General features: G+C 36.2%; 1 protein-coding gene across 7 annotated transcripts in view; it reads right to left on the bottom strand.

Moving 5' to 3' along the window:
* VPS8 (VPS8 subunit of CORVET complex) overlaps positions 1-18,842 on the bottom strand; it is a 245,956-nt gene that overhangs the window by 182,062 nt on the left and 45,052 nt on the right. For 6 of the 7 annotated variants that reach the window (XM_087861466.1, XM_087861467.1, XM_087861468.1 and 3 more), the window contains 7 exons: positions 17,573-17,653; positions 14,289-14,459; positions 7,763-7,837; positions 6,834-6,869; positions 5,619-5,709; positions 5,145-5,191; positions 4,084-4,173 (listed from right to left, as the gene is read on the bottom strand). In XM_087861466.1, coding sequence (XP_087717592.1) covers positions 4,084-4,173; positions 5,145-5,191; positions 5,619-5,709; positions 6,834-6,869; positions 7,763-7,837; positions 14,289-14,459; positions 17,573-17,653 — 591 coding nt within the window. Of the gene's footprint in view, positions 1-1,664; positions 1,689-4,083; positions 4,174-5,144; positions 5,192-5,618; positions 5,710-6,833; positions 6,870-7,762; positions 7,838-14,288; positions 14,460-17,572; positions 17,654-18,842 lie in introns of those variants that run through there. The other variant, XM_045776630.2, reaches the window with a different exon arrangement.

The raw sequence follows: 18,842 nt of genomic DNA, 5'->3' as shown, positions 1-18,842 counted from the left end.
CCATACTGGAGCCCTTCATCATCTGAACACAGGCATGTCTCCACTTACTTAGCCATCAGACTAAACAAACCAAGTACAGTTTTTTTCAAATGCTGTTCTTTAAATCTCCCACCATTCTGTTTGTGGGATGTGGCTGAATCTGTCAATAGCCCATAAAGTATCTCAGAACTTTTATTTCCAAAAGGTAGCCCAGTGGTACTGTTACTTACCTTTTCTGGGCCTTCACAAACTATTAACTCATACTAAGTTTGTGGTCAACTGAAATCCTGTCCAGCGAGATCTTCCTAATCCAATACTCATGTAATTTCATTATTTGGATCTAATGCAGTTTTGATGTTCATCCTTGTTAAATTTCATCTTGTAACAATTTTGACGGCATTTTGTCAAGATTATTCTGAACCTTGATTCTTGGTGCCACCTAAATTTCACAAGCCACTCACTAAATCTTCAACCAAATCAATTATAAAAAACTGGATATGAAAGAGCCTTAAAATGCAATTAATACTAAGCCACCAAAGAATACTCTTTTGGGTAGGGATGTTTATCTAGCTGCAAAGCTATTTACTATTTACCAATCTATTTACTACTCATTAATCTATTTCAGCCATTAGGATAATAAAAAATTCAGACCAACGGTTGAATGAAATCAAGGTATCATGTAATAGGCATCCCATGAATATACTGTCCTCATTTTCCTTTCAAAAAGGTAACTTATGAGTTTACATGGTGGTTGTCAAATGAACTCATGGAAAATGTTCATAAACCACACTGGAGTTATCAGTGGATACTTTCCTAAGTCCTCCTCCTTTAAAAAGAAAAAAAAAACACTTTAAGAATCAACCTATTTAATGATTTCATGATCAAAAATTTAAACACATTAAGGCAGATTTGTGGCCTACCATACATGTATTTCACTCATTCTAATGGGCTGAAGATCACCTTTTCCAGAATAAAATTGTCCTCCTGAGTGAAATAAACTGTGTCTCCTCTGCTTAGGCATCCATGCTTAATTGAACATGCTTTATTTAAAAATGAATCCAAAGTTACTTAAAAATTATGAATAGCGACACAGATTGTTCAAACTGTATCTGGGTTATAATTCCACTGGGTTTTGAGATTTAAACAATCATTATGCAACAAACTATATGTCACATTTGCTGGGCTTCAGCTTTTTCTTTAATATATTTCTAACTAGGCTTTTCCACTTTAAAGACGATTCTCTTCATGAGAAAATGGAAGCAAAATAAGAAGTGCTGTTCTCTAGTAGAGTAGACCATGCAGATGTGGACTTGAAGCCCAACCCTGGATTCTAATCCCAGCTCTATCGTTTACAAACTGTGTGACCTTAACAGGTTACTTAACCTCTCCGTCCCTCAATCTCATCTGTAAGTGTGAATAAAAACAGTACCCTCCTTACAGAGTTATGAAAGAATTAAGTGAGTTAATACGTGTAAAGCATTAACAGTGCCAGCCACACAGTAAGCATTAAATGGGTTAGATGTTTGCTGGAATTCTCATTCTTGATCACCTATTAACATCAGTCACCCCTCATGGTTCCTTTCCCTGCACTTGCTCTGAAAATAACCATATAAAACAATAGTTGGTTAGGAGCTGGGCTCTGAAACCAGAAAGGCCTAGATTGGAGTACTGGCCCCACCACTTACCAGCAATGCTGTCTTGGAAAATCACCTAACTTCTCCCAGCTCAACTTCCCTCATTCATGCAACGGGATTAAAAACAGCATCTATCTTCATGGGGTTGTCAAGAGAATTAAATAAAAATTATATTTAAAAAAAATTTACATAGTACTTGGTGTGTAGCAGATACTCAGTGAATCTTGGTCAAAATCCCTTTTTGGGTAGCCCTCAGCATTTTGGTAGGCACAATCCGGGGACTATTTTCCTTTCCAACAGTCTTATAGGTTCATGATGCCTTTGACATATATCTTTGATTATCTGCCTCTCTCCATCTTTCATAGCTGGTCTGTGCTTTGTAGACCAATACTTCTCTCAACATTCTTCCCCATTTCCTTTCTCTTCAAATTTTTGTGGTTATTATGTCAAAATTTAAGAATTTCCTGTCCTTTGTGAACCCATTTGTTTTTTGAAGCCTATAACCATGAGACTGTACCTATATTTTTCTTCTGAAACATGTGCTTTCTAAAACACAGGATTCAAGAGGAGCTCATTTCTCAACATTATTACAATCTTTAAAATTAAGTGGTATTTTTTTTTCCCTGAAGAGTGTATCCACTCTATTTCCCCAATCACCAATAAAAAGTAAGTCCGGAATTATGGTTTCCACCACTGTTTCCTTTACCTTCTAGGAGACTCAATCATTAATCAAAATTATAGCACAAACGCTTTTCGCAGAATGAAACTTCCAACATATATCTAAAGAACACAATCCTACTAGTTTGTTTCTCTGTAAATTTTATAATCTGTATTAGAAACAATCATCTAAAATCCCTGTCATGCTAAGATTCTTTTGCATTTCTCCACCAGAACATCACCTTTTTTTCCTTTCTTCTTTTACAGCTCTCTGCCACATCCTTCCCCAGCACAGTGGTTTCTGTATCACACATACACACACACCCCTCATTAGCCCCTCCAAGTGTTCCCTATTAGAGGTTTCTTTCCAAAAAGTGTACCTTTCAATGGCCAGAGTTCTTTCCTAAATACTATCCCCTCACTTCTTGGTAACAGACACCTCCTTGTTAAAATATTGTATTCTATATATACCACAATGGTATATACAAATTTATTTATATACAAGTTATTATTACCAAACAGTATTGTTCCCGAGTGCTTTCTTTCTGCCATATGCCTTCCTTCTAAGTTATCTGATTTCATAATTTTATTGGGGCTTATTCCTCTACTTTACTGATAGATTTAATAAGCCTACAACCAAACAGTAATAAAAGTTACTCTGCCAGAAGCCCACTACCATGCCATTGAAAAGCACAGCTCAGGAAACCAAATCCTCCACTCATACCCTCCAGCTCTTAACTGCACTATCTACCTTTGTCTTCCAAAGTTCCTAGAACTGAATGGAGATAGGGAAATATATACGCTATGCCTGCTCTTTGGAACGTCAAAACCCCTAGATTTCTTCTAAGTATTTCCATTAATGTACACAAGAAAAATTCTTTTGACTGCATTGCAAACTTTAAGATAGCAAGCACCATGTCTATTTTACACATTATACGCCCAAGTGCCAGGGGCTTAGTACTTTGCCATACGGACTAAGTCCTGCCCACAGCCTGTCTCTGAAAGGCTCACAGCAAAGAACGGTTTTTAAATTTTTTAAGGGCTGTTTAAAAAAAAAAAGAAAGAAAGAAAACAAAGAGGAATATGTGACAGAGACCATGCGGCCCCTTCACAAAGCTTAAATTTTCCCATCTGGCCCTTTCTAGAAAATGTTTGTTGACCCTACAATTTTTCTTAAAAGTGAAGGTAGGGAAGGGAAGGGAGAGGAGAGGGAGCTTGAAAAATGGAGAAGGACAAACAGAGATTTGCAATAAATATAATTGGAGATCACTACGAATAGTACAACTCACATAATATAAGTTGTGTAGGTCTTTAAACTATTCCTTGCCTTCCATTTTCATTGAGTTCCAAACGAAACTAAAGATCTTTCATTAGCATATATTAGAGATCTTTTTTTTTTTGGGTAACCAATCTGTTGTTGAATCCCAGGTGCTCCTAGTACTAAATTTAAACCTTGGTAGTACACCTCTTCTCCAACTAGCCTAGTTAACATAAATGTTAGTCATCAGCAAGGTGTCAGCCACTGTAAGATGTCAATTCACAGGTATGTACCCTCATAGACACATCCTTTCCTTCCACATAGCACTAAGGAGCTAATTGCATCAATACTCCACAACATTTTACGCATCTGTTCCCATGTGACCTGTTACTTCAAAACTTCATCATTTAGAATGCCCCAAAAGCCCAGAAATAAAGTTCTGAAGGCTGAAAAATGTTTAACCAAAACATGAAAGCCCCATTCTCAAGTAATACAAAGGAGCAGTATTAGACCTATTCACAGCCATGTCCCTCAGAAGCACGTGCAAAGGTGTACCTGAAAATGCTGCTCCATCACTTGGATTTTTCCCTGGTCTGGACACTTTTTCAGAGCTCGATCTGCATAGTGGAATAGGATTTCTACCATCTGTAAGGAAAATAGCCTTATATAGAAAATAAAAACAAATCTCTCATATTTTTCAATACTTAATATATGTGGATCTTCCTAAGTAATACAGGATCAAGCTTTATTAAAAATACAATTTAAAATTTTAGTGCCTTTATTTCCCATTATTTTTAACCCCAGACTAATTTCTTTCAGCCTCAGGGCTATTACTAATTTGCTAATCTCCAGGTTCTAGACCTCAGTGGTATCTCTGTTGCTCAGGAAATGAAAAACTGAAGTTAAACTCTTCAAAAATGCTCTGCTGTAGGTCTTTCCCTCAAGAGCACAGATAGAACACAAATCCCTAAAGTATTTTAGCAAATATTGAGAAAACTGTTCATGAGTCTGAAGAGTGACCAATTTCTAGTCATATTTCCTATATGCTTACACTAACTTGAAATGTAATTTTTACCAATGCGTTTGCACAATAAAAAAAGAGGAATGACTACAGAATAAATGGATTCAACTAAGTCCAGATTGGGAAAACAAAGCCAACATTTAATATTAGCATTAATTAGATTAATGCTATTTGATAATAATAATAATAAAACGTCAGCCCTCTCTGCTACCTCAGGCAACACAAACACACAGGTAGTATTTCTATTTCTCATAATCACCTGTTTATGAATACTAACACATGTCAACTTTCTATGGGCTATAATTAGGCTGAGAAATAATCCAGACCCTTGGCTTTCTCCCTCCTCCTTTCTGCTGTCTTTTGGCTCCTTTATAACTTTATCATCCTCATAAGAGAGTAAAAGCAAGGGAAAAATGGAAAGGCGATAAGAAAGTTTAAAAGCATTCAGGATGACACCAGGGAATTATAACCTGACTTGTTTTTTTTATATACTCTCTTCTTGACTGTAGTCATTTACCCAATTATGCCCCCAAATTATTAATACCAAAAATGAATCTGTACTGTACCCTCGTAAAGTCCCTATTAAAATACTCACCCGATCTGCAACAACAGCCTTTCGCTTACTGACATCCCCTGATAATCCTGCAGAGAAGCAAAATGCAGCACAAAAACAAAGTCCAGATCTTCAGAACTGACACTGTTATGGTCTTTTATTTACAATCTGTGCTAACAATAGACATAATTACAATAATCCTTAGATATCAAAATGTTAACTAATATGTCATAATAAGAGTGTCTCCCATCTACTGGATCTGATCACATATCAACGTACTTCCCTTTTATTCCAACAGTAAATTTTCCTTATGAAAGAATTTTAAAAGTGACATTAAAACTCTATATTCTGTATTTGTCATTAACCTTTTTCACTGGAAGTCTGTAAGGTTTGATAACATCTTGTTCATAAAATATTTGAACACTAAGCTAAAAAGTATTCTATGAGTGATGATGATGATGATTCATTCTCTCAACTCTAAACAACGTCTACTACACTAGTATTCTGTTAACTTACCCACTACTGCTTTTGCTTTTCCTTCATGGAAAGACCATGCAAGAGCCAAGGCTTCTGTAAGACAATCTTGTTTTAGGAGATGATCCACTCTCTAAAATGAATAAATGAGAAAAGCTAGACCCCTTTGTTTGACTAAATACCAGTTGGAATTCCTATTCTACCTAATACATTTTCAGAAGTTGTTGCTTAACAGCTAAAATTATTCCAATAACTATGTAACTATCTTTTTTTTTTTTTTTAAGATTTTATATTTTATTTGAGAGAGAGAGAGCACGTCTCCGACGAGCAGGGTGGGCAGGGGGAGAGAGGGAATTCCAAGAGGACTCTGCACTGAGCACAGAGACCGACGCGGGGCTCTACCCAGGACCCTGAGATCATGACCTCAGCCAAAACCAAGAGTCAGACGATCAACCAACTGAGCCACCCAGGCACCCCTGTGACTATCGTACTTCTAGGAAAAATAATTTCTTAAAGCACTGGATAGTACAGTGACTGTATGGGCTAATACAGGCAGCCACAAGCCCTAAATATGAAAAGAGGAGAAGGCTGGAATGTCAGTATAACAAAAATGGCTAGTTGTTTATTACAACCTCCATTCACTTCCTCCTCCTTAGTAACAAATCCCAAGTGTACCTGAGACAGCAATATACCAGCTTAAGGACATTTCTAAGACTCCTGTGTAGCCACTTGGGGCCATGTGACTAAGTTCTGGCCAATGACAGGTAAGTGGAAACGTTGTTTGGCCTTCCTGGGATATGACCTTAAAGGCAGGGGTCAGCCCTTCTCTTCCCTTTCCTCCTGCCTGGAATGTGGACTTGACAGCTAGAGCTCCGGCAGCCATTCTGGAACATAAAATGAACTAGAGACGAGAATTCACACACAAGGATGGTGGACCAGGACAGTATACTAAAGACCACAGAGCTGCCACACCAGCCACACACTCCCTACCTCCAGACTGTTTTTACATAAGAGAGAAATCTTGTTGAAGTCACTGTTATTTTAAATTTTCTCATATACGTAGCTAAATGTAACCCTAATTTATGGCCGGTTTTATCAAATCAAGTACCTAATAGTTACAGTGATTCAGAATCACTGATGTACACTTCTGAAATTAAAAAGCACAAATCCAAATAATCTTTTCTGCAAAGTCAAAACAGAAATGTTAAGATGCTATCAATTCAACAGCTCTAACATATAAAATTACTTTGAACTCACCTCTCTCCAGCTTCTCAGCATCATCACATAAACAGACTGGAAAATAAAGAAACTGTAATTAAAATGATCATCGCTAACAGCCTTGTTTGGCAGACACATTTGTCCCAGTCCCACATCCCATTTTACATCTAAGGAAAAATATTTCATACTACAATTAGAGATATCTCTAAAGGGCTTTGAAGGGCCCACATTAAAGAGTAAATCAAACATTTAATGGTCACTAAGTCTACCAACAAAGGAGTTAATTCCACAGGAAAGGAACAAAGAATGCCCCAAAATGTCTGTACTAACTCGATAATATTTTGAATTTTAATGATGAAGAAATATTCCTCCAAGTTAAAAAAAAAAAAAAAGCAAGGAACAAATTAATATACAAAAAAGTTCCTATTCCAGTGATTCTATTCTAAGTCAAACACCTCAATGAATTTTAATATATGCTAAGCTGATCTAAGCTAAAGGACATCTTAATTATATGACAAATATACATAAGGTATCTTACTGGTCATGAAAACATAAATGTGAAGATTATGAAAGCATATCCTTCAATCAAGAAAATAAGCATCCTATGATAACCTATATGAAAGTAAAAATATGTCTAAAAGTAGAGAAAATGAATAAGCTAAAAATCACAACTATATAACCCCTCAAAAGGGAGCCTGGCTGGCTCAGTCAGTTGGAGCGTGAGACTCTTGATCTTGGGGTTGTGAGTTCAAGCCCCACATTGGGTGTAGAGCTTATTTAAAAGAAAATATATATATATATATTTCTGTGTGTGTGTATACACACACACGTATATCTCCCCTAAAAGTTTTAGATTACTGCTGATCAATATTCACTTTGTAATGCACAGCTCTCTTTACCAGAAACCTCCTTCAACTGCAACTACCCTGACACGAACAAATGCCAAGTTACAGAGTAGAAGATCTTACTTTTGTCCCCAAATAAAAGATCTGACCACCATAGCTACTGATGGATTGATAACAAGCCTTCTCTCCAACCAAAGCCTATAAAAAAAAAAAGTAAAAATTATATGCATTAGAAGTCTCATTAAGTTTTAAAGAATGTCAAGTATACACAGACATTTTAGGTCAGCATAGTTTTATCCCATAAATTAGTGGGGAAAAAATGTCAGTCAAGTGCCAGTCTGTCACTGGAAATGGCAAAAAAGACAGAGTGCAAAAAGTTAATTCCCTGTTTACATATGGTCTTTTTATTTTTCAGCATAACGCAGACATGGGAGGAATACGCCAACTTTCTAAATCTAAAGGGAAACTGTAGCAACCTGCCCATTACTGGAAGACAGACATTCACGGCTTCTGGCAAAGAACAGGGCTGTTTGAAAATAGTACCTCTAAGTTCTCTGAAATAAACATCAACCTAAAACACAAAGAGAAACAGGAAGACAAAGCAGCATAATATATGGGAGTCAGCCTAGCCCAGCAAAAGAGAAACAAAACCTACTGTGTGATAAATTTGGATTGTGAATTTTGACTCTGTTACTTAAGGTATGACCCTACCCTAAACAAGTTCCAAACTTCTGACATTGTTTTCCCATCTTTGAAAAACCATGCAGTTTTTGTGAAACTTAATTAGGCTAATATTTATAAATGTCCCCAAATACATAAATGGTCAGTAACTGATAACCATGATAATTTTTAACTTTTCACTATGAAATTTAAAAATATATACAAAGGTAGGGAGAATAATACAATGAACACTGCATCCATGAATCAGCCTCATCAATTACAAGATCATCACCGATCTTGTCTCACCTGTACTCCCACAGACTCCCCAATACACAGTATAATTTTGAGATGATTCTCAGATTTTGAATATTTCATTTATAAAAATTCAGTGTAAGCATAATGATTTAGTCCTTTTTAACATAACCACAACTTCATTAGCATACTTTTTTAAATTAACAATATGAAATAAAAATAAATAAAAATTCTCAATACGAAATATCCAGTGTTTGGATTTCAAATCAACTCATAAATGTCAAATGTTGTTGAGGTTTTTGTTGTTTTTGCTTTTTCTACATTTCGTGTGTCTAAATCAAGATCCAACCAAGGGCCACAAATCAGAGCTGGCTGATACGTCTCTTAACGCTCTTTTAAGTTTATAGGTTTTGCTTTCATCTCAATCCTTTATTTTCCTTGAAATTTACTGCTGAGAAACCGAATACTTATTCCATAGTTTCCCACTCTCTAGATTTTGCTAATTGTATCCACAGGGAATCTTTTAACATGTTCCTCTGTCTTCCATATTTTCTCTAGAAGATGCTTGATCAGAATCAGGGTCTTCTGCTTTGATTTTGGTTTGTTTTTTTGGCAATACTACTTTAAGTACAATGTTAGCTGTAAGATTTTTATAGATGCCCTTGATTATATGGTTGAAAAAATTCCTTTATTCCTAGTTTGGTGAAATTTCTCAGGAACGGATATTGAACTCCATCAAATGCTTTTTCTTTGTCTTTTGGGATGATATTATGGTTTTTCTTTTATAATCAACTAATACAGTAAATTATACTGATTTTGAATGCTAAACCAGTCTTGCATGCCTTGGAAAAACACCAAGTGACCATAATTTATTACTTTTTATACATTGCTGGTTTCTATTTGCTAATATTTTAAGTATTTTTGCTTCTATGCTTATGAGAACATTAGTCTGTAGTGTTCTTTATTGTAGTATCTTTGTCTGATTTTATTTTCAGAGTTAATTTAGTCTTATAAAAAATTATGTGCTCCCTTTCTTTGAAGAATTTTGTGTACAATTGGTCTTTTGTTTTTTTTCCCTTAAATATAATAGACCTCATTAGCAAAGCTATCTGCATCTGGAGCTTCTCTATGGAAAATCAACCAATTTCTTTAACTGAGGCACAGTCACTTAGATTTCTATTACTTGTTGAGTCTGCTTTGGTAATTCGTGCATTCCAAGGAATTTTTCCATTTCATCTGAAGTTGCTGAATTTATTGGCATAAAGTTATGCACGTATCTTTTTAATACCTATAGACTCTCCAGTGAGGACACCTCTCCCATTCCTGATACTGATAATTCCTGATACTGATACTTCTCTTTTTCTTGATTAATCTCATTAGAGGTTTACCAATCTTATTTCTTTTAAAGAACCAGCTTTTGATTTCTTTGATTTTCTGTACTGTCTGTCCATTTTCTATTTAATTGATTTGTGTTCACCTTTTTATTTTTCCTTCAATCTACTTTAATTTTGCTCTTTTCCTATTTCCTTAATTAAGACAGAAGCTAAGAGCATTGATTTGAGATCTTTCTTCCTTTCTAATGTGAGTATTTAAATCTGTAAGTTACCCTTAAAAACTGATTTAATTGTAGACCACAGATTTTGATATGTTGTATTTTCATTTTCATTCAGTTTAGAATATATTCCAATTTCCTCTGAGATTTCTTCTTTGACTCATGGGTTATTTATAAAACAGTTGTTTAATTTCCAAATATTTGGGTTTTTTCCAGATTTACCCTGATGATTCCTTCAACAATTTATGGAAGTTTTACGACCTAGCATATAGCCTGTATTGGTGCATGTTCCACACGCTCTTGAACAAAGTTTGTAATTTGCTTTTGTTCTGAGGAATATTCTATGAATGTCACTTAGGTCAGTTGGTCAATAGTGGTTAAGTCTTCTATGCCCTTAATGATTTTCTGTCTACTAATTCTAGTAATGACTGAGAGGGGCTTTGTGTAATTGTGGATTTGTTGGTTTCTCCTTTCAGTTCTGTCAACAGTGTTTGCTTCATGTATATTGGAGGTCTGATACTGGATACTTAAATCTTTAAGGTTCTTATGCCTTCTCATAACCTCTTTTTATCAATTTGAAATTTTTATCTCTGACAATATTTCCTACTCTGAAACTCTGAAATTATGATTAGAGTTTGCATAGTAAGTCTTCTTACATCATCTTACTTTTAATTTATCTGTTTTTGTACTTAATGTGGTTTGTAGACAGCATAGAGTTGGTTCTTGCTTTTCTGTATCCAGTCTATCTCTGCCTTTTAATTGAAACGTTTAGACTATTTCCACTTCCTGTAATTATTGATATGGTTGGGTTTAGATTTATTATTTTATTAACTTTTTTCTACTTGTCTGTTCCCTTTTTTATGCTTCATTGAATTTGGTATTTTTTAACATCCCATTTTGTCACTACTATTAACTTAGTTACACCACTTCTTTTTCAGTGACTCCTCTAATGTTTACAATATGTAACTTTAACTTATCTCCTTCTACATTTAAACAGTATTATACGATTTGATGTATAATATAAAACCTTACAATGATATACTTCAATGCCCTACTCCCTGCTGCTATAAACTATTTTCATCATACACACTTCTACATTATCAGAGACATTACAACATATTATTTTTGTTTTAAACAGTCGATTGCTCTTTTAAATAACAGTACTGAGGTATAATTTTTATACCACAAAATTCATTAATTAAATGTATAATTTAGTAATTTTTAATAAATTTACAGTTGCCCAAGCATCACCAAAACCCAGTTTTAGAACATTTCCATCACTCCACAAAGATCCCTTGTACACATTTCCAGTCAACCCTCACTCCTACTCCCAGTCTCAAGTAACCACTACTCTACATTTATCTGTATAAACTTGGCTTTCCTGGACATCTCATAGAATCAAACAATCTTTCCATATGGCTTCTTCCACTTAACAGTATTTTTGAAAAGGTTCATCTATGTTGTAGCATGTGTCATAGTTCATCCTCTTCGTTGCAGAATAGTATTCTATTAACATGGCTAGGTCACTTTTTGTTTATCCATTTATCAAGTGGTGGACATGTGGACTGTTTCCATTCTTCAACTATTACGAATAATGTTGCTATGAACATTTGTGAACAAGTGTTTATGTGGGCATATGTTTTCACTTCTCTTGGGTATATACCTAGGAGTAGAACTGCTCAAATGAACCCTTATGAATATATTTAACATTCAGAGGAACCGCCAAAATGTTTTCCACAGCAGCTGTACCATTTCCCACCAGCACCGTGTAGAAGTCCCAGTTCTTCCACATCTTCACTAACACCTGTGACTATCTGCCTTTTTAGTTACATAGCCAACCTGGTGGGTATGAAGTGATACCTCACTGTGGTCTTGAGTTGCATTTCCCTAATGATGAATGACGTTGAACATCTTGGCTATGCTTGTTGGTCATGTGTATATCTTTGGAGACTACTCCAGTTGTTTCTGATGAGAAATCTGCTCTCATACTTATTGCCGCTCCTCTGCATTTAATGTGTCTTTTCTCTGTGGCTGCTTTAATATTTCTCTCTTTACCACACTCATTTTGATCAATCTATATATGGTTTTCTTTATTTTACCTGCGCTTGGGTTCACTGAGCTTCTTGAAAATTTGTGTTTATAGTTTTAGAAAGTTTTTGCCCACTATTTCTTCCATTTTCTTCCCTCTCCTTTTCTTCAGAGATTCCAACTGCTCATATATTAGGCTACTCAATGCTGTCTCACAGGTCACAAATATTTTTTCAAATTATTTTTTCTGTGTTTCATTTTGGATAAATTCTATTGCTATATCTTCAAGTTCACTAATGTTTTTTCTTGTCATGTCTACTCTTTGACATTAATCCCATCCAGGGCATTTTTCATCTCAAGCACTAATAATTTTTACCTCTAGAAGTTAGATTTGCATCTTCTTTAGTATTTTCCATGTCACTACTTAACTTTTTGGACCTATAGACTATAGTTGTAATAACTGCTATATCCTTATCTGCTAATTCTAACATCTGTTTCAGGTCTAAGTCAGTTTTGATTGCTCTTTCTTCTCACTATAAATTGTGTTTTTCTTCTTCTTTACATGCCCAGTAATCTGATAGAATGGCAGATACTGAATTTTACCTTGTTGGATTCTGGAAATTTCTGTATTATTAATATTCTTGTGCTTTGTTTTGTGAAGTAGTTAAGTTACTTGGAAACAGTTTCTTTCTGGTCTTATTTTTAAGATTTATAGTGGGAACCCGAACAGCGTTTATTCTGGTCCTAATTACTCCCCACTCAGAGGCAAGATGCCCTGAGTATTCTACCCAATGCCCTATAAATTACAAAGTTTTCCATTCTGGCTGGCATAAACAAGCCGGTGTGAGCACTGGATACAGTTCCTTCTAAACCTATCAATTCTTTCCCTAGCCTTCGGTAGAATCAGCATCTGCTGATCAGTAGTCTGTGGAATACCCAAGGGGAACCACAGGTATAGCGCTTGCTCTCCTCTCCAGTACCCGGTCCTGCAAACTCAACCCACCTTAAGTCTTCCCAGAGTCTCAGCTCATGGAGTCCATCAGGCTCCAACTGGGTTCCTCACCCCTGGGCTATAGCCTGGAAACTCTCTCTAGGCTAGAAGCTAGGATAATCATAGGGCTCACGTCACTTGTTTCCCATTTTGTCAGGGATTGCTGTCCTTCATTGCCTGATGTTCAGTATTCTGAAAAGTTTTTTCTTCTTTTACACAGGAGAGTAAATCCAGCGCCCATTATTCCATCTTGGCCAAAACTGCAAGTTCCAAGTCTAACACCGTTTCTAATAACCATTCAGACAGAAGAAAATAACCTCAGTGTGGGATAGTAATTAGTCTTTAGCGAATTCTGCATTACCATTTCTTATTCTGGATTATCTTGGTTTGTAAATTCTGTGGCTGGAAGACCCTTTCATACATTTTTAAACTCTGAAGTTCTAATATCTCAGGGAGATTTGAGCAATGGCTGTATATCACACAGTAGGTACTCATCAAATATGAACATTACTTTTTTTTCCCAAGAAATTACCCAGGAAAGCCTCTAAATTTCCTGCTTACAGATTATTGGTTTAGGAAATCACAATTCAAAGAAATTTAACTGTAAACTATCTGTGTAAATTGCTAAAGGCCATCATTGTGGTTGCTTAAGATACAGTAAAATTAATACTAAGTTAATACTTAGTGTGTGTCTTCCTTTTCTCCAGACGCCTACATTTCATCTATCCCCTATTCCCAAAGAATCTTCTTTCTCTCAAAGCCACCTTTATCTTTTAATGCTCACAGCCACCACACCTGCTCGAGCCTTTACCAATCACCCAAGTCAGGCTACCTATCTCTAGTCATTCATCCCTTAAATCTATCAGGCTTATTGCCACCGTATTAAACTTTCTAAAATATTCTGCTTTTACAATTTCTCATAAATTTTCAATTTCATTATTTTAATATAAAAGTTAAAATTCTTTGATATTAAATTAATCACATTTCTGAATAGAAGGTAGCATGAATTACTGTTTTAGTTCACATTCCTGAATACTTACAAACACACCCATATCCGCTTCAATCTAGACATAAAGATAACTAACTTCTCAGAGTTCCAATTTCTAAAACAAACAACAAAATACCAAGTTTATCAAAGCAATTCTAAGATAATGGATTACCCTTACCAGTGCCTGGCTAACATTTCCTCCAGTGGCTAGGGATTTGAAATGGCTGCTGTTATAGACCAATTGAACTTCTGAGATCTCCACTGTTTCCAGTTCCTCTTGAGTCTGCCGATCAATCACATGCAATTTCTCCACACTATCCAAGAGCACAACTGTGCGTGAGTTTATCCACTGCAAATCAAGCACACCGAAAAAAAAAAAAAAAGGGTGAGGCCCATCCCACACCATCATTCAGGACAAAAAGAAAGCGTGGCCACTCAGTTAAATTGTATTGAGGATTCTATCCATTTAGTAATTTGATGACAACAAAATCACAGCAAGAACTACTCGGTGACAGTGGATAATAGTGTATAACACAGTACTGAGTTCTGACAATGTTAAAACGACTCATAGTATTTAAAAAAAGTAACTAAGAAGGGTGCCTGGGTGGTTCAGTTGGTTAAGCGTCTGACTCTTGATTTTGGCTCAGGTCATGATCTCAGCATCGTGAGATCAAGCCCCGTGGGCTCCACGGGGTGGGGTGGAGCCTGCTTAAGATTCTCTCTCTCCCTAAGAATGAATGAATGAATGAATGAATGAATGAAAGAATAAAATAAAAATAAGGTACCTAAGAGCTTTCACAGATATATTACAGTATATATTAGTTTCAGTAAAATTCTTTAAATGGTACAGTGGCACAAGCAAAATGACAAACTATGTATTTCTTATGTTTTTGACATTAATTAAATAAAAGGACAAATAAACCTCATAAACCTAGGTGGTCAATTGTTAGCATTTACATAATACATATTTTAAAACAGAAACATTACAAAATATATATTTCCTCTAAAACTTCCCTACCAATTATGGGAAAGTTCCTTGCTTTTCTATTTCTCTATATTCCGAATTTCCCTAATAAGTCCTATTATAATTTTAGAGGTAATAATTTAATAATAATATTAAAAATCTTCTGAAGGATGTCATTTTGATAAACTTCTTGGGTTTTATTTAAGACTTCTTCTTTTCTTTTTTTTTTTTTTTTTGGGATTTGTTTATTTGAGAGCAAGAGAGCTGTGCATGTGAGCAGGGGGACGGGCAGAGGGAGAGACTCTTCAAGCAGACTCTCACTGAGTGTGGAGCCTGACACAGGGCTCAATCTCATGACCCATGAGATCATGACCTGAGCTGAAACCAAGAGGCGGATGCCCAACCGACAAGCCACCCAGACACCCCTACGATTTCTTCTTTTCAAAAAAAAATTTTTTTTTTAATTTCAATCCCTTTTAAAATCTGCTCAATTAGAATTCTAAATTAGCCAGAATAAAGTGCTTCTCCTGCACTTTCTCTCTCTGGGATTCATGTTGTTTTATTTGTATGACCTATTCCATGTCATCGGAGATTATTTGCATAATACCACATCGAAAACAACCAAGTTAAAATGGATCACTTTTTTTTTTTTTTTTAAAGATCGTATTTATTTATTTGACAGAGAGAGACAGCCAGTGAGAGAGGGAACACAAGCAGGGGAGTGGGAGAGGAAGAAGCAGGCTCATAGTGGAGGAGCCTGATGTGGGGCTCGATCCCAGAACTCCGGGATCACGCCCTGAGCCAAAGGCAGACGCTTAACGACTGCGACACCCAGGCGCCCCAAAATGGATCACTTTTAACATAGTGAAAATACACTCTTATCACTGTATTGTGGCTACTATGAGGGAAGGATTTTGTTCTGTTTTTCCCCCAAAAATTTCTCTCTCAGAAAACAGGGAGTTTGATGCTCAAATCATTTACAAAGAGCTCTTAAAGGTGCTCTCTTGATTATTTTAAAAAAGAAACTATCATTAGGAAAGACACATTATTAGCCTTATACAACCTTAGTACTAGTTTTTAGATGCTTTCAAAGGTCACCTGGTTAAAAAAGAGAATGCAAAGAGTGTTAGCAGGTTTAGCAATTATTCCTAAGATTAGACCCTCACAACTACAGCTGCTGACATTGTTGCAAACGAGCCTTTTAATGGTAATTTATAAAGCAATGCAGTTACTGTCATATCATGGATAAGTCACAGGACAGATGAAACACCTACTGCCCCACTGTCGGGAGAATGGTTACTTGCAGTTGAGGAAAAATTTTCCAGGGACAAAACCATATGCAGATTTTAAGAGTGCCATATCTCAAACATCTTAAACAGAAGTAATTATGACGAATTCTAGGAAACTGTGTTAGATAATCCAACAGGGGGGTCCTGGTGATGACAAAGACATTGATGTCTTACATTCAGGAGAAGAATTTGAACAAAATTATTTCATTAAATGTGTATGGAAACAAAGTATCATTTCTAAATCAACAGTCTATCTGTGAGATTAAAACGCAACATACAACTAAATTAATTAAATTGTATATTATAAAGAAAAGATCCACTTCTTCAATTTCCTAAAAAGTAACATATTATCCAGTTAGGGGGAAAACTTTTTTAAGTCATTTTATTAAAAAAATGAGGCTCTGTCTCTTATTTAGAGTGGCCTATATTCATGCATATACAGAATATTTCACTGGATACTGACATGCTTGAAGCATTAATGACAGAAACCCAGAAATAGTATAATTACACTATCTGCAAAGTGGACACACTATTTGAAAAAGAAAAAATAAACTTTGATACAAAAAGAAATACTCTTTTTTAAACTAAAAAGTTACTTAAAACTGAGATGTATAGTAGAGAGAAAATCCTGCGAAGTTTTTAGCCATGAAAAAAAGAATAAATTACATAAACTCCTGAACCAATTAGGACAAGCTCAGAAGTACAAAAATGTGTTTATAAAGAAAGCAGGGCAACGATCCTCAAGAAACCCACCCAAATTCTTCTGAACTCACCTTTGAACTAATCAGGACGTCAAAGAAAACTTTTCCTGACCCTGCCACTGTTCAGCAGGACATAGGCTGAAAGGCATTATAAGTAAGGTGGCATCGGGGCGCCTGGGTGGCTCAGTGGTTTAAACGTCTTGATTTCGGCTCAGGTCATGACCTCAGACTAGTGAGATCGAGCCCCTTGTTGGGCTCCGAGCTGGGCATGGAGACTGGGTAAGATTCTCTCTCTACCTCTGCCCCTCCCTCCCCTCTCTACGTTTCCCCCCGCCCCCCAAAAATTAATGTGGCATTATACCAAACTCAGACTCCATTGCTTCTGTCCATATTTTACATAATCCCAAAAGTCAGGGTTCTTGGCAGAAATCCTGGTAGTGCTAATACACCAGGGTCTCAAACCAATTACATGAGATAAATGGGGCATATTAATCTGAATAATACTCACAGTAAAGTTGATGAGATCATAGTAGAGGTGAAGGTGCTTTTGCTTAGTGACATGTATTGCTCCAGACTCATCTCTCTTAACCTGATGGTGAAATAAAAACAACCTAAATACCAGCTATGTTGGGAGGGGCTTTTGTAGATACTTAATTATACTCCCCTTAGAAAATGAGTTCCATTCACAGTACGCATAGCCCCAAATATTGGCAATTAAAGAAACTATTACACAAATGAAAAAAAATCATTCACAGCATGATTTGTACCAAAATACGAGGCACATCTGCTCAGTGTTCTGGTTGTCAGTCCTGTAACGTGTGTTCACTCTACTATAATTCAGAACAATTAACTTCACCCCATCGGTGACTGTACTCAGCTAGAGTTAAAGCATAAAATGGGACTGACCACATGGTATGATAAAGTCAAAAAGTCCGTTAGGAAAAAAAAAAAGCTGCAGGGACAAAGCTAGACTTTTCTGAAGTATACTGTTACAGCTCAAACAGCCCAAAATGTCCCAGGAGAATCTCAAGCATCAATATTTTATTTACATATGTGTACATACACCCTCTCTAATCTTTCACCACCCTTGTAATTTGCTTTCCCTGCTTTTGCTCCAAGGTGACAGAGCTGCAGGAGATGCAGCACGATGTGAAATGTATGACAACCTAGCCAACCTGGGCTGCCTTACACTCTCCCAGAGCAGTGTTCCAGATGGCTTCCTTTCCCTTCAAGCCCTAATTCCTTTGCCTTGTAGTCCCATCACTTACAGTGTTGATCTCACCAGATACCTACACAAACAACTGAGCCGTCCTAATGCAGGCCCTTGATGTACTCTCATCTTTGCTTCACTAAGTCACTTCCCCTGGAAGAAATTATAGGCTAGTAGAAGGAGCATGTGACCTAGAGGTGTGTGTTTCAGTTCCACTAGTATAGCCGTGTGGACAAAGGCCAATCACTTATTCTTTCTCAGTTCCCTCACGTGAAAAATGAAAATGAACACCAAATGGCTCCCTATTTGGCTTATACTGAAAGAGTTTCACAAATGAAAAAACAATGCCAACATTACCTATTCTCTTAGGATTCGCTGAAGTCCTTGCTAAAGAAGATCACTTCACTCATATATATTCTAAATCCCACCCCTTCCACCACTGCTTAATATTACCTCTCCCTTGCTGGCAGATTCACTCACTCGTTTTAAGGGCACTTTTCCTTTTGCTATCTAACATTTTTTCTGACTTCTCCATCTTCAAAAAAAAAAAAAAAAAAAAAAAGCCTTT

The sequence above is a fragment of the Ursus americanus genome, chromosome 4 (assembly GCF_024610735.1).
Source record: "Ursus americanus isolate L20-20 chromosome 4, mUrsAme1.1.p, whole genome shotgun sequence".
NCBI classification, from domain to species: domain Eukaryota; kingdom Metazoa; phylum Chordata; class Mammalia; order Carnivora; family Ursidae; genus Ursus; species Ursus americanus.
This window is presented reverse-complemented; position numbering and strand designations above follow the sequence as displayed.